The sequence below is a fragment of the Erinaceus europaeus genome, chromosome X (genome assembly GCF_950295315.1).
Source record: "Erinaceus europaeus chromosome X, mEriEur2.1, whole genome shotgun sequence".
NCBI lineage: Eukaryota > Metazoa > Chordata > Mammalia > Eulipotyphla > Erinaceidae > Erinaceus > Erinaceus europaeus.
The window spans coordinates 115,196,197-115,210,524 of record NC_080185.1 but is presented as its reverse complement, the minus strand read 5'-3'; the positions used below and the strand labels follow the sequence as shown (position 1 = coordinate 115,210,524).

Genomic DNA, 14,328 nt, shown 5'->3' with positions numbered 1-14,328 from the left:
GCAAAATGCTTAATGCTTGTATGGATTCAGACTAGGTCCTAGGAAACCAAACTGCCCAAAGGGAAGTCTCTGGAAGCACTTGACTTTATTTTCTGTCACTGCTTGCCTTCCACCTCCGAGTTAAGTCGTTTGGCTTCCCACCTTGATATGTGTCCATACTGTGCCTACTCCCAAAGCTCTAGTTCCATGCTCCACCATCAACTTGACCTTCTCTTACCTGTTTCTCCCACTCTGCTGTGTTCCCCCCCTCTGCCAACCACTATCATTTTCATGGAATCTGAAAGTTACTTTGCTGTGTTTTGTTTGTGTTCCACCTATAAGTGAAGTGAATCCAGTACTTGTCTTTCATGTTCTGACTTCTTTTTTAAAAATCTTTTATTATTGATCAGAGAGAGACAGAAATTGAGAGGGAAGGAGAGATAGTAAGGGAGAAGAACAAGTGAGAGACACCCCCACAGCACTGCCCCACTGCTAATGAAGCCCCCTCCTTGCAGGTGGGTACTGGTGACTTGAACCCAGGTAAGGACCTGGCATGGTAACAGGTGGGTGCACCACTGCCCATCCCCTGACTTCTTTCTCTTACTATAATCTCACTTTCCATCCATGTTGTCACAAAAGGCAAGCGTTGACTCTCTTATAGCTGAGGGTAGTGTTCCATTGTGTATCTGTAGCCCACCTCTTTATCCAGTCACTCATCAATGGGCATTTGGGTCATTCCCAAGTCCTGCCTGGCTGACTCTTGTGAATAGAGCTGTAGTGAAGATAGGCATGCAGATAGCTTTTTTGAATCAGTATTTTCTTATTCTTCAGGCAAATTCTTATCACTAGAATTTCTGGATCACATGATATCTCTATTCTTGAGTTGTTGAAGGACTCTAGGCTATTTTCCCTATTTTGATGAAAATAAACACACTTCATAGAACTGCCCCGAAGAGCATTGGAGGAGAATAGTATTCACCACAAAAGTCTGCAAATTCTGATATACTTACTTGCCAAAGGTCTCTTTGACTTAGAGAGTCAATACCTGCTTATTTATTTATTTTTGATTTGACTTGATCTGTTTTCAAGCATGATGGAAGAAAGTTAGTTCTGATATTCCTTAGGCCAAATCAGTGGTCTCCTCGAATATAACCTTTTGGGTCTTCTTTTTTATTTAATTTTTTATTTATAAAAAGGAAACATTGACTAAACCATAGGATAAGAGGGGTACAACTCCACACAATTCCCACCACCAGAACTCCGTATCCCATCCCCTCCCTTGATAGCTTTCCTATTCTTTAACCCTCTGGGAGTATGGACCCAAGGTCATTGTGGGATGCAGAAGGTGGAAGGTCTGGCTTCTGTAATTGCTTCCCTGATGAACATGGGCGTTGACTGGTAGATCCATACTCTCAGCCTGCCTCTCTCTTTCCCTAGTGGGGCAGGTTCTGGGGAATCAGAGCTCCAGGACACATTGGTGGGGTTGTCTGTCCAGGGGATTCTAGTAGGCATCATGCTAGCATCTGGAACCTGGTGGCTGAAAAGAGAGTTAACATATAAAGCCAAATAAGTTGTTGACTAATCATGAACCTAAAGGCTGGAATAGTGCAGATGAAGAGTTGGGGGGGGGTCTCTGTTTTGTAGATAGCTAGTAGGCATATTTTAGTTATATTCCAAAGGGCCTGTGGCTATACTAGTGCTTTATTTATTTATTTATTTATTTATTTATTTTTTTGCCTGAGCCTGAAATCTGATATGCAGGTGGATCCTAATTATTGTCTGGGGAGGTGATGTCATGGCTGGCAGAAGGACCAGAAAGCTGGATCAGGGAAGAGAGTAGCTCCCCAAATTGGGTCTTCTTTAGGGTGCTTTCTGTTAGGGCTATATGTTGGCCAGGGCATTGAGAGGATGGGTTTCACTGCAAGTTTTGTGAGTACCCAGACACCCCTCTGCCAACCTACAGTATGTTCATGCTACAGTGTGTACATCTGCAGGAACCATTGTGTTTTTTTTTTTTGAGAAACCTGCCTTTAGCAAAATATATTGGTTCTGTTTCATGTAGAAAAGATTCCACTATACTATATCTAACCTTCCATCATCTAATTTTTTAATTTCTGGTTTTTAAAATTTTTAATTACCTTTTTAAATTTATTGGATAGAGACAGCCAGAAATTGAGAGGGAAAGGGGTGATAAAGAGGGAGAGAGACAGAGATACCTGTAACACTGCTTCACCACTTGTGAAGCTTTCCCCCTTGCAGGTGGGGACCGGGTGGTGAAACCTTACGCATTGTAACATGTGTGCTCAACCAGGTGCGCCACCACCTGGCCTCCCTTCATCTAATTTTATTTTCTTCTATATTCCTTTATTTAAAAAGGATTTGTTTATTTTAATAAGAGGAGGGGGGAGGGGGGAAGTGGACTAGACTACCACTCATCTCTGGCTTATTGTGTTGCTGGAAATTGAACCTGCAGCCTCTGAGGCCTTAGGCTTGCATGTCTAGTTTGCTGCCTGCTGTTCTATCTCCCTGGCCCTCTTCTGTATTCCTGATCACCACCTTGCCCTTCTCTCACACTCCTGTGCCTTGGCTAAGGGACACTCTTCCATAGAGACTTTGGTTCCAATCCCCTTTAAGACCACTCACCAGAACAGTGATTGAGCCTGCATGTTTTTCATGTTTGGGTAAAAGTACATCACACAACAGCTGTTCATCTCTCCCCTATGCACCCAGCCCCCTCTGGCAGCTATTGAACTTTTTCTTGTTCCCATAGTTTTGCCTTTTCCAGAATGGCATATGTGGATCACGCAGTGGTCTTCAGATTGGCTTCTTTCACTTAGTCCCATGCACTGAAGTCTCTGCATGATTTCTCCTGGCTTTGATGCAACATTTCTTCCAGTGAATGATATTCTATTGTCTGGATGTAGTCTGTCACCCATTGGATGATGTCTTGGATTCTTCCCAGAGATGGCATTTGTGAATCAAGTTGCTGTAAACATCCATGCACAGGTTTTGTTTTGTGAGGGCGTGCTTCCAACTCCTTTGGGTAAATAACAAGGAGTATGCTTGCTGGATCATATGGTAAGAGTATGTTTGTTTTGTAAGGAACTTCCAAACTGTCTTCCAGAGAGGCTATACCATCTGTACTCTCACGTGTGTTGCTCCACATCCTTGCCAGCATTTGGTACTGGCAGTGTTGGCAGATTGTGGCCATTGTTGTAGGCGATGTCATACTCTTTTGTTGTTGCGATTCACATTTCCCCAATGATGTATGATTTGGAGCCTCTTTTCATATGCTTATCTGCCATCTCTAGGACTTCCACGGTGTAGTGTCTGTTGTCTTTGGTCCATTTTTAATGAGCTTGCTTGTTTTCTTCTTGAGTTTCCATTGGTATTTGTTGTTTTAATTGATTTTTTTTGTTGTTGTTAATCCTCAGGGCTTCATTACTCTGGGCCAGCTTTTTTTCTTGAGAGAGAGAGAGATAATGGGAACGTGCTAGAGAGACACCGCAGCCCCAAAGCTTCCCCAGTACTCTGGAGGTTGTGGGTTCAAACCCCAATCATACACATGACAAAAGAGGTGCCTTCTGAAGTGAGGTGTTTCTCCGACCCTCTGTTGATATTTACTTACTTTTTGATTTTTATTAGTGACTTACTATTAGCTTACAAAATTATAAGATAACAGGACTCTAATTCTACACTGTTCCCACCACCAGAATTCTGTGTCCCCATTCCCTCCATTGGAAACTGCATTGGTTCTCCCAAGGACACAGATATGGATTAACTATTATTTCTATAACTGTCTATATTTGTATATAGCTGCTATTTTTTATAGTCCTGCCTTCTATTCCTTACTAAATCACATTTCTGAATGTTCTTTTTTCCCCCTTCTCTCTCCAGTCCTGATGAAGTTGGAGTTCAGAGTCCTTTGGTCATCTTCCCCTACCGTTTCTCCCCCTCTAGGAATATGGACCAAAAACTCTGGGGGCGGGGGATGCAGAAGGTGGGAATTCTAGCTTCTGCAATTGCTTCTCTGATGGACATTGATGTTGGCAGGTCGATCCATACCCCCCAGCCTGTTTCTATCTTTCTCTAGTGGGGTAGGGCTCTGGAGAGGCCTTCACTTCCTTTCTAAGTCATACCTACACCTATTATTATTCTTGAGTGTCCTTGGTTTTTCCTGTTCCCTGTAAGGTAAGAGAAACAGTGCCTGAGTTACTTTGGTATTGATATTTATTTATTTATTTTAAATTTATTTTTTATTTAAGAAAGGATAAATTAACAAAACCATAGGGTAGGAGGGGTACAACTCCACACAGTTCCTACCGCCCAATCTCCATATCCCATCCCCTCCCCTGATAGCTTTCCCATTCTCTATCCCTCTGGGGGCATGGACCCAGGGTCATTGTGGGTTGCAGAAGGTGGAAGGTCTGGCTTCTGTAATTGCTTCCCCGCTGAACATGGGCGTTGACTGGTCGGTCCATGCTCCCAGTCTGCCTCTCTCTTTCCCTAGTAGGGTGAGTCTCTGGGGAAGCGGAACTCCAGGACACATTGGTGGGGTCTTCAGTCCAGGGAAGCCTGGCCAGCATCCTGATGGCATCTGGAACCTGGTGGCTGAAAAGAGAGTTAACATACAAAGCCAAACAAATTGTTGAGCAATCATGGACCCAAAGGTTGGAATAGTGGAGAGGAAGTGTTAGGGGGGTACTCACTGCAAACTCTAGTGTACTTCTGCTTTCAGGTATATATTTTGCACTAGTTTATGGATAAGTGTGAACATATGTTCTCTCTCACAGAAACTGGTGTATATCTAGGTTTTGGGACTTTGTTAGAAAGTGAACCACCTGAGATGAAATTAGAGTATACTATGAAAGGAAAGGTCTCACCCAAGTAATGAAGCTGAAGGGTTGTCATTCCACACCTGAAGTCTCTGGACACAGTCTGAGCTGAAGCATGTTGAGGTGGCAATCATTGCGTTGATTAGGTTGCGATCGGCAGATGCAATATTATTTGATATGGATTGGGAGAGGCATGCGGGAAAGTGGGCCCTATCCTAAGGTTCCAGGACTGGGGGAAGTAGGGGCTCTATAGTGGAGATGTGAGGTTCCTGCTGTCTTAGGGTTCAAAAAGATAATGGATAGTTAATGTTATCATCACATTATTTGGTAATTGGGTTAACTTTGAAAAGTCCTTTTGTTAGAGTTTGCTCACAGTAAAGCAAGCATACTGTCTTTCCACATCATGTCTTCATTTGTAAGATAAGTGGTTCCCTGAGATCAGGGGGTCTTCACCCTGCTGGGGACCTTTTCAGACTTCCTGATGCCCAGGCCAGTCCTGGGTCCCTCACACCAGCATCTCGATGCCCAGACCTCAGGATTCTGTAAAGGTCCCCCCAGAGCCTAATGTGCAGGGAAGGCTGAGAATCACTGACTTCATGACTTCATAGGCCCTTTGTCCTGTCATTTCTTAGTTTGATTTCTTTGTGTCATGTCCTAACCCCAAGTTGAGGTTCCTCTCTCTCTCTCTCTGTGTTTTTTTTTTAAATTTTCCCCTTTTGTTGCCCTTGTTTTATTGTTGTTGTAGTTATTATTGTTGTTGTTGTTGCTGTTGTTGTTGTTGGACAGGACAGAGAGAAATGAAGAGAAGAGGGGAAGACAGGGGGGAGGAGAGAAAGATAGACACCTATAGACCTGCTCCACCGCCTGTAAAGTAACTTCCCTGAAGGTGGGGAGCTGGGGGGCTCGAACCGGGATCCTTAACACCGGTCCTTGCACTTCGCTGCCACGTGCGCTTAACCCGCTGTGCTACCGCCCGACCCCTCACTCTCAATGTTTTTACTAAGTGGAGAAGAAATAGCTGTGAAGTTCCCCCACCCCCTTCCATCTGCTGTTTGTTCTTATTTACATACGATGGAACCCAGCCCACTGATTTACAGCTCTGGTTCCCTTACAACTGTTATTGAACTGAAAACATAGCTGAAAACTTATTAAACAAAAAAAAATGATTTTGAGCTTCATGCCGACTATTCATTGTAGACCCAAGGAAACATGCAAACTTCATAATTAATGCTAAACATGGGTTCACCACCCCATTATTTCATATGGAACTTTTAATCTAGTGCCAGAGCCAGTGTCTGTGCATTAAGTGTTCATTAAGAAACCTGAAACATTGGGCTGGCCAAATAGCTCCCTTGGATAGTGTGCTGCTTTGCCACGCGTGCGACCTAGGCTCGAGCCAGGCCCCACCACACTGAAGGACGATTTAGTGCTGTGGTCTCTTTAAATCTCTCTCTCTCACCTCTCTGTCTGTATCTTAAAGAAAACAGGGAGCCAGAAGGTGGCACACCTGGTTGAGAGCACACATAAGTTACCATGTTCTAGGACCCGGGTTTGAGCCCCTGCTCCGTACCTGCAGGGCGGTGAAATATGCCTGCAGGTCTTTCTCTTTCTCTCTCCCTCCATACCTCCCCCTCTCCTCTCAATTTTTCTCTGTCATATCAAATAAAATAGAAAGATAAAATGGCTGCCAGGAACAGTAGATGCAAAGCGCAGGCACCCAGCCCCAGCCATAACCCTGGTGGAAATGGAAGCAGAAAAAGAAAGAAAGAAAACGGAAGCACCTTCTCAGGAGAATGGGATTTTCAAGGGACTTCCACCCATAACCAGCAGGGTCTTCTTGACTGTTTTGTGTGCATCTCTGAAGTTAAATGTTGGCATCTGTATCCCCCACCCCCAAATCTGCTGTGATCACTGACAAATGGAGAAAGAAGCCAAGACAAATGCTTGGCCATCATCAGTGTGATCTGACTGGCAAAACACTTGGGAACAGGTTTTGGAAGACAGACTTTACAGCCATTCCTTCTAGAAACCACCATTTTAGATTTGAAAAACAGACTTAAGTTTTAAAATTATCTTTATTTTATGTATTGGATAGAGGTAGCTAGAAATCAAGAGGGTAGGGGTGATAGAAAGGGAGAGAGACAGAGAGACACCTGCATCCCTGCTTCACCACTCGCAACACTTTCCCCCTGCAGGTGGGGACTGGGGGCTTGAACCCGGGTCCTTGCACACTGTAACAGGTGCACTCAACCAGGTGCACCACCACCCAGCCCTGAGACTTAATTTTTTAATTGGGGGGGATTAATGGTTGAAAACAGACATTTTTGAGGGAGTAGGAAGGAAAAGAAGATGATGGCAAAAACATGTAGTTTAACCACTGACACTAACTTTGGAAAGAACTGGGGTTCTTTCCTCCCATTAGTCTGATAGGTCTGATAGGAGCTCACCCTGCCTGCTTCTCTCTTCACAGTTCCTCTCCCAGTGGCTCACTCATTTTCTCCCCCAGCCCCTGTCTGAAACATTCAACCCCTGCCTTTGTTTGTTTCTCTCAAGACTTTGTTGCACTGCTGAAATTAGCTGCTGCCTTGCTCAAGATGGCCTAAGTGATGGCCAGGCAAGTTTTAGCTTCTGCCTAACCTGCCGACCTTCTTGTCTCTGGCCCTTTACAACTGGGTCATCAAATTAATCTCCAAGAGAGGACTAGTTAGTTGTAATCTAGTGGTGGTAGAAAAAGGCATTTCCCTGTGAACTGTAAGGCTGCTAGAGCACAGAGCTGAAAGGAAGCCTTTCCCCACTGTAGTAGTATTGAGCTAGTTCTCATGCAAGCCATTTTGGCCCCAGAAAACCTTGTCTGAAGCTTCTTGGTTTTGACTTAACCTCTTTGGACATTTTCTTGTAGATGGAGGAACTGATTGAAGGCATTCGCTGGGCCTTCATTGACATGCTGGAGACAGAAAATGAGTGGATGGATGCAGGGACAAAAAGGAAAGCCAAAGAAAAGGTAAGGGTTGTTTCCAGTGGAAAAAGAAATACTTGGGAGTCAGGCGGTAGGTAGTGCAGCAGGTTGAGCGCACATGATGCAAAGCTCAAGGACCAGAGCAAGGATCCCGGTTCGAGCCCCTGACTCCCCACCTGCAGGGGGGGTTACTTCATAGGCGGTAAAGCAGGTCTGCAGGTGTCTTTCTCTTCCCCTATGTCTTCCCCTCCTTTTTCCATTTCTCTCTGTCCTATCCAACAACAACAACAACTACAACTACAACTACAACTACAACAATAAAACAAGGGCAACAAAAGGGAATAAATAAATATAAAAAAATTTAAAAAGGAAAGACGCGCTTTTCTGGACTGTTATGTTTGACATGCATGGATGGTGTGCTTATTTTATGCTGACTGAGCTGATGACTCCAAAGGAACCCCGAGTTGGGGGTCTGGTTTATGTTTAAAAATAACACATAGATTCCATTACCAGGTGGTAACAGTAAATGCAGTTGGGTTTCCTGAACTGCAGTTTTGAACATCTTGTAACTCAGCCTTGAGCCTTGACTTCTTTCTATAAGAGCCACACAGCCTGCTGCCCAGCAGACATTGCCACACACTGGCAATGGCAGAATGTAGGGCAGCAGGGAGCCGTGGGCAGCACCTGGCAGAAGAGCTCGGGAAGGCACAGAGGAGAAAAGCCCCTGTTGGCCGTGCGTCCTCCCGCCCCGTGCACATGACGTGTGCAAATGTTCTCGGGTGGGTCCTCTCCTGTCACCACCCAGATTGACTTCCTAACCCCAGCAGTGAGCTTCTCCACGTTGGACCAGCCTTGGAGCACTGTGCAGGGATCCAAACATACCTGCCAGTAGCTGTCGACGTGTTTTCTAGTATCAGCAGCCATGCTGTTTAATAGTGAAACAGGAGTCATCGTGGATTCTGGGTATTCTGATGGGCCTGGGGCTTCAGAGAGTGGGAAACACATGCCAGTCACATTGTTAATACAGCTTGGCTGCAGTGGGCAGTGGAACAAGGAACATTTCCTCTTTACAGAGGCTTTTGGGGGGACTCTGAATGAGAGCCGACACCTGCAGTACCTGGCAGGCTGGTGCTTTCCCTGCACCTCTCTGGCCTGGTCTGATTCATTGCGTGGAGGGTGCAGCCTGCCTGCACCTTTGTGATTTCCACCGGTTTCCCTGGTGAGTCATATTGCTCTGGCTGCTCAGGGTCGTACTGAGCACAAAGCTTTTTGTCTTATGGTCAAGCAACTAGCAGAGAAGGAGCAGACATTTAGGATGACAAAACTACTTTGTGTAGTACTACGAAAATTTATGTGTGTTTGTCCACAGACTAAATGACACTGACTGTGGATTCCAGGTGTCCGTTCATTGATTATAACGAATGTCCCCCTTTTTGGAGTGTGACAGTGTGGGGGCAGGAGGTCATCTTTGGGAATTCTGAGCATTCTGTTCAGTTTTGCGATAAACCTACAGCTACTCTTCATATACATGTTGTTGGCACACCTTATTGAGCGCACATGGTGCCATTCCCAGGGATCTGGATTCAAGCTTCATGAGTGTTGAAACGGTGCTGCAGGTCTTTGTCAGTCTCTAGGTCCCCTTATTCTCTCAAGTTCTTTCTGTCCTATCAAATCAAATCATGGAATATTAAAAAAAGAAACATTTAAATATATATACAGGGACTGGGGAAATAGCAAAGTGGTACTGCAAAAAGACTGTCATGCCTGTGGTTCTGAGGTCCCAGAGGTCCCAGGTTCAATCCCTAGCACCACCATAAGCAGAGCTGAGGAGTGCTCTGGTAAAAAGATACCCTCCCTTGGGGGTCGGCGGTGGTGCAGTGGGTTAAGCGCATATGGCGCAAAGTGCAAGGACCGGCGTAAGGATCCCGGTTCGAGCCCCTGGCTCCCCACCTGTAGGGGAGTCGCTTCACAGGCGGTGAAGCAGGTCTGCAGGTGTCTATCTTTCTCTCCCCCGTCTTCCCCTCCTCTCTCCATTTCTCTTTGTCCTATCCAACAACGAACAACATCAACAATGGCAATAATAATAATAACCACAACGAGGCTACAACAACAAGGGCAACAAAAGGGGGGGGGGGAATGGCCTCTAGGAGCGGTGGATTCATGGTGCAGGCACCAAGCCCAGCAATAACCCTGGAGGAAAAAAAAAAAGATACCCCTCCTCCTAAGAAGGCAGTGTTCGGGGAATGCTTAGCCTTGATGCAATGAGAGCACACAGAGACTGAGCCTTAACACCCTGTTTTATGGATAAACACTGCCACAGCTATTTTTACCAACAGGCACCAAAAGGCTGTTCAGTGCTGACTGTGAAGAAAGTACTGGGCGGCAGTTTGGGAATGTAGAGAAAGACAAAGGGTCTGTCTGCTCCGATTTCTCCTGGAGAATCTGTGAGAGCTGTCTGAAGTCATGTAGCTGATGAGGCAGGAGCGTGAGGACTGGGGGAAGACACTCTCCAGGTGGCCAAGGAAATGAGGGGCACCAGCCAGCATATTTTTCTTTGCGGGCTCATGCACTTGGCAGGCTCACTGGTGCTATATGGGCACCATGGATCTTACATGGGTAGTTGAGCGCTCAGTACATCAGGAGCTCTTGGTATTAGCCCGAAGCCTTGTGGGCTGAGGGGCTCTGGCATGGAGCGTAGGGTGCAGGGGTGAGGACTGAGCAGCACGTGAGTGGGTGGGCACCCAGAGAATGTTCTGGGGACTTCAGCAGGTTCCCTGGGAAATTAGGCTGGCATCATCTCAGGGCAGTCATCTGGGTTTCCCGAAGGAGTGGGAGCTATGACTTTGGGGTCCTTATTCAAGAAGGCTTATTCTCAGTCTAATATTAGACCAGCTCCTGTTTGCCCCCTGAGCTGTTCTCCAGTCTTATATTGTATTTCAACAAGAGCTGTCACCTTTTCTTCTAATAATAGTCTTTGAACGCTCTGCTTTCTTTGAGCTGAGTTCAACCTGCCAGGAACTCAACTAGTTCCCCGACAGGTACAAATATCAAAGGCGATTGCTCACCCGCCTCTCTCCAGGTCCGCTGAGCCTCGCCCGCCTGGCAGAGTTCAGAGCAGCGCCTTTAATAAGAGGCAGGAGAGAGGAATGCTGCCCAAGGGTTCCCAGCAGTTCTATACGGCAGGGCAGGCCCCACAGACCCCTTTCTCAGAAGATGCAGGGTTTCTTTTTCCAAAGTAAATGAACGTGCTGTTCTACAAATGGCCTCTGGGTGGAGCTCGTAGCACAGAGAGGGTTAAGGGAGCAGAGGGTTTTCCTGCAGCTTTCTGCTTTGGGGTTGTTTTTGAAAATTTTTTTTTTTCGCCTTGCCCTTTTTCTGTGCTGCCCTCAATTTGATAGCTTTTTAATAGTCAACAAGAAAGAAGAGGCTGTGCCTAATAATTCCTTAAATCTTAGGTGGCAATCTCTGACCATCTTCAGGCTTTGTCTTTCTTCTATGGAGTGGCCCTTGCATTAAGACAGGATTTGCCTGCATTCTGAGTGGAGGTGAATAATTTGCTTGCTCTTCCTGGTATGACTTGGCACTCTTCTTTGGGCATGTGTTGTGTGCAGTATATCACCCAGGCAGAAGATTTCTCATCAATAATGTGCCCACACCGGGCCAATGCTGAGTCACTTGGCAACCCGTCGGGAAAGCTGGAAAAACGGTCCAATTTGCAAGGGAGAAGCTGTGCTTTCCCACACCTTGAAGTTTTGGTCTGCAGCTAATGGCAGTGCCTCCTAAGTGAGTGGACCCCTGCATTTCCATGCCACCCACCTCTCGAGCCAGGAGGGCCCCACCTTGGCCCTCACCTTGGCTTTTGTGGCTGTGACCCAGGTCTCGACACGGAAGCGTGGGGATGTGGCTTTGTCCTGCTCTTCGCTGAGGGCAATGGCTGTGACAGATCAACACGACAGCCTCAGCTCCCGGGAGGGGTAAAGTTGGTTTCTCCTTCTCCCTGCCTTTCCCCTCCCCTCTTATCTCTGAAGAGGTCACTAGTAGATCCTGGTTGGGAAACCCACCGTGTCGGTCTCACGGGGAATGCCGTATGGCCGGGCAAGCATCGGTCTTTGTTTAGGACTCTGAGTTCCCCACAAGCACGAGCTGTTAGTGACTAGACACAGTGGGCAGAAGGCCTGTTATTTTCCTGTAGACTGACTGAGTATAAGGTGGCCTCAGTTATTTTGGGAGGGGTGCCTGCCTTTTCTAGAGTAGAGTAGGAGGGTCTGCAGCTCACTATGTCATGATTGCAAGGCCCAGGGGAAGGGCTTTTAGGCAGCCTTCAGGTGTCCTGGCTGAGGAGCCAGGTTTCTGCTGGCCAGCTCTGGGCAGGCTCAGGAGGGACAGTTCCCTCAATTCAGCTTGTCCCCACCTAGTTTTGATCCTTCTTAGGATATTTGCTTGTGTTCTTTACCCCTCGGGTCTCCGCTTCTTGGGCCGCCCTCAGAGAACAAGAACTGGATGGAATACCTAGGGAGGTGGCATCTTAAGGATGCCATGACTTGACCTTGACCTTGACCACAGCAAGTGCAGAAGGTTCTCAAGGAAGGCTGCTGTGGTGTGTGGCTTCAGGCATAGGCTTTGGGTGAGGTTGGCCAAGCAGAAGTAGAAGTCTCCCCTTTGACTTTGTCTGTTGGGGAGGAAAAATAATCTTCTGTCTAACCTCTTGACTGGGGCCCTTGAACAAAAAAGTTTATTACCATGACTGTCTCATACATACAGGAAAGAGAAACAAATAACTCAAAGAGGCACCGAGAGCTCTAGCTTATGTGGCATCTTGAGTTTGTAGAGGAATGGCAGTGCCACAGGATGTGAATTTAGACTTTCAAGGGTGGCAGACTGTGGGAAGATAAATATATGGGGAACTAGTGGTAGATAGTAAGAGCTAGTTAGGAAGCTAGTTAGTAGAGTTGGTTATATAGCTTGCTCTCATGCTCTCTCCAGGCTGGTCAGTGTAAAGTTGTATTCACTGGTTCACTTTTGTCCTTCTTGGTAGACAGCAGAGGAGGGATAATTTTTAAAGCTGAGCTGGTAGCTGGAAAAGGGGCCTAGGAATTTTCACTTCTAACAAGTCCACGGTGATGAAGTTGGTCAGGGGCCAACCTAACAACCCTTGGTTCGATCCCTGGAACCCCATAAAATGGCACAGTGGTTCTCTGGTTTCTCTCTCTTAGGAACAGTAAGTTAAAAGTCCGCCCAAAATTTGGAGATGTTTAAGATGTTTCTGTTTCAAATGGAATCAGTCTCTTGTGTGTGTGTGTTTTTTTAATTAACAAGCGTTACATGTCAGGCTAGATCTTCTAAATGCTTTACAGATATAAACTCCTCCAATGCCACAATAGTCATAGATGGTAGGTGAAATTATTCATTTATGCAGAGGAGGGCCCTGAAGCACAGAGAGGGCAAGCAGGTTTGCCCAAGGTCACACAGCTAGCAGGTGCAGGGGCTGTGCTGGTGGGTCTCAGAGAGCCGTTCCCAGACCAGCAGCATTGGCCTCGCCTGGCAACTAGTTAGGAATACAGGTTCCTGGGCCCACCTCCCAGAGCAATTGAACCAGAAACTCTGCAAGGGAACCCAGGGGTCTGCATTTTGCTACCTGCCCCTGTCCAGTGCCAGTGACCCATGCAGCCAAAAATGTGGGGTGCTCTGCTCTGCACTGTGCTTCTGATACCTCAGCCTGCTGGCTGCTCTCCAGGCTTCCCACCTTTTGTTAATGTTCAAGTTCAAAGCTTAACACAGTACTCTAGCTATCATCCAGCTTACAGAGCACAGTGGGAATATTATTACTTCCTTTGTTTTGCATACAAATTATGTTAAGAAGCCTGAAGTTTATATTATGGCTATCTTTTCCCTTCAGCCATGCCACTGTTGGCTCATAACGAAGTTACAGTCAGTTAATTTCCAGGTCTTTCGTTCTTTCGTTTGTTGTTGTCCTTTTTTTTTTTTTTAATCCCATAGGAACTGTTGTTAAGCCCTATTGCTCCTGTCCTAAAGTTGGCTTTAAAGAAAATGCTTCATTCCCCAAATACTGCATTTATTCTTGTTTAATTCTACTGAGTGGAGCCAGACGATGGGGCACCCAGTTGACCATCCATGTTGCCATGCACAAGGTCCTGGTTCAAGCCCCGGGTCCCCACCTGCGGGGGAAAGCGGTGAAGCAGTGCTGCAGTGTCTCTCTCTCCCTCTCTCCCCTTCCCTCTTGATTTCTATCTTTTTCCAATAAACAGTAAAAAAAAAAACACAATCAAAATAAGTCTATTTAGCATTTATTGACAATTCTGACATATAGGTGGATCTGCTGTATGCTATTTTTGCTACAAAAGTTTTCTTTCTTCTGATATTTTTAAATTTATTTGACTTATTGGATAGAGACAGGGAGAAGCTGGGAGGAAAGGGGGACATAGGGAGGGAGAGAGAAAGAGACACCTGCAGCCCTGCTTCAGTGTCTCAAGTTTTTCTCCTGCAAGTGGAAATCAAGGGCTTGAACCTGGGTCCTTGTGCATTGTAACATGTGTACTT

General features: G+C 46.2%; 1 protein-coding gene across 1 annotated transcript in view; it reads left to right on the top strand.

The window, feature by feature from the left end:
- PHEX (phosphate regulating endopeptidase X-linked) overlaps positions 1 to 14,328 on the top strand; it is a 256,270-nt gene that overhangs the window by 116,885 nt on the left and 125,057 nt on the right. The window contains exon 12 of the mRNA XM_060183651.1: positions 7,714 to 7,815. Within this exon, the coding sequence (XP_060039634.1) occupies positions 7,714 to 7,815 (102 nt within the window). The remainder of the gene's footprint in view (positions 1 to 7,713; positions 7,816 to 14,328) is intronic.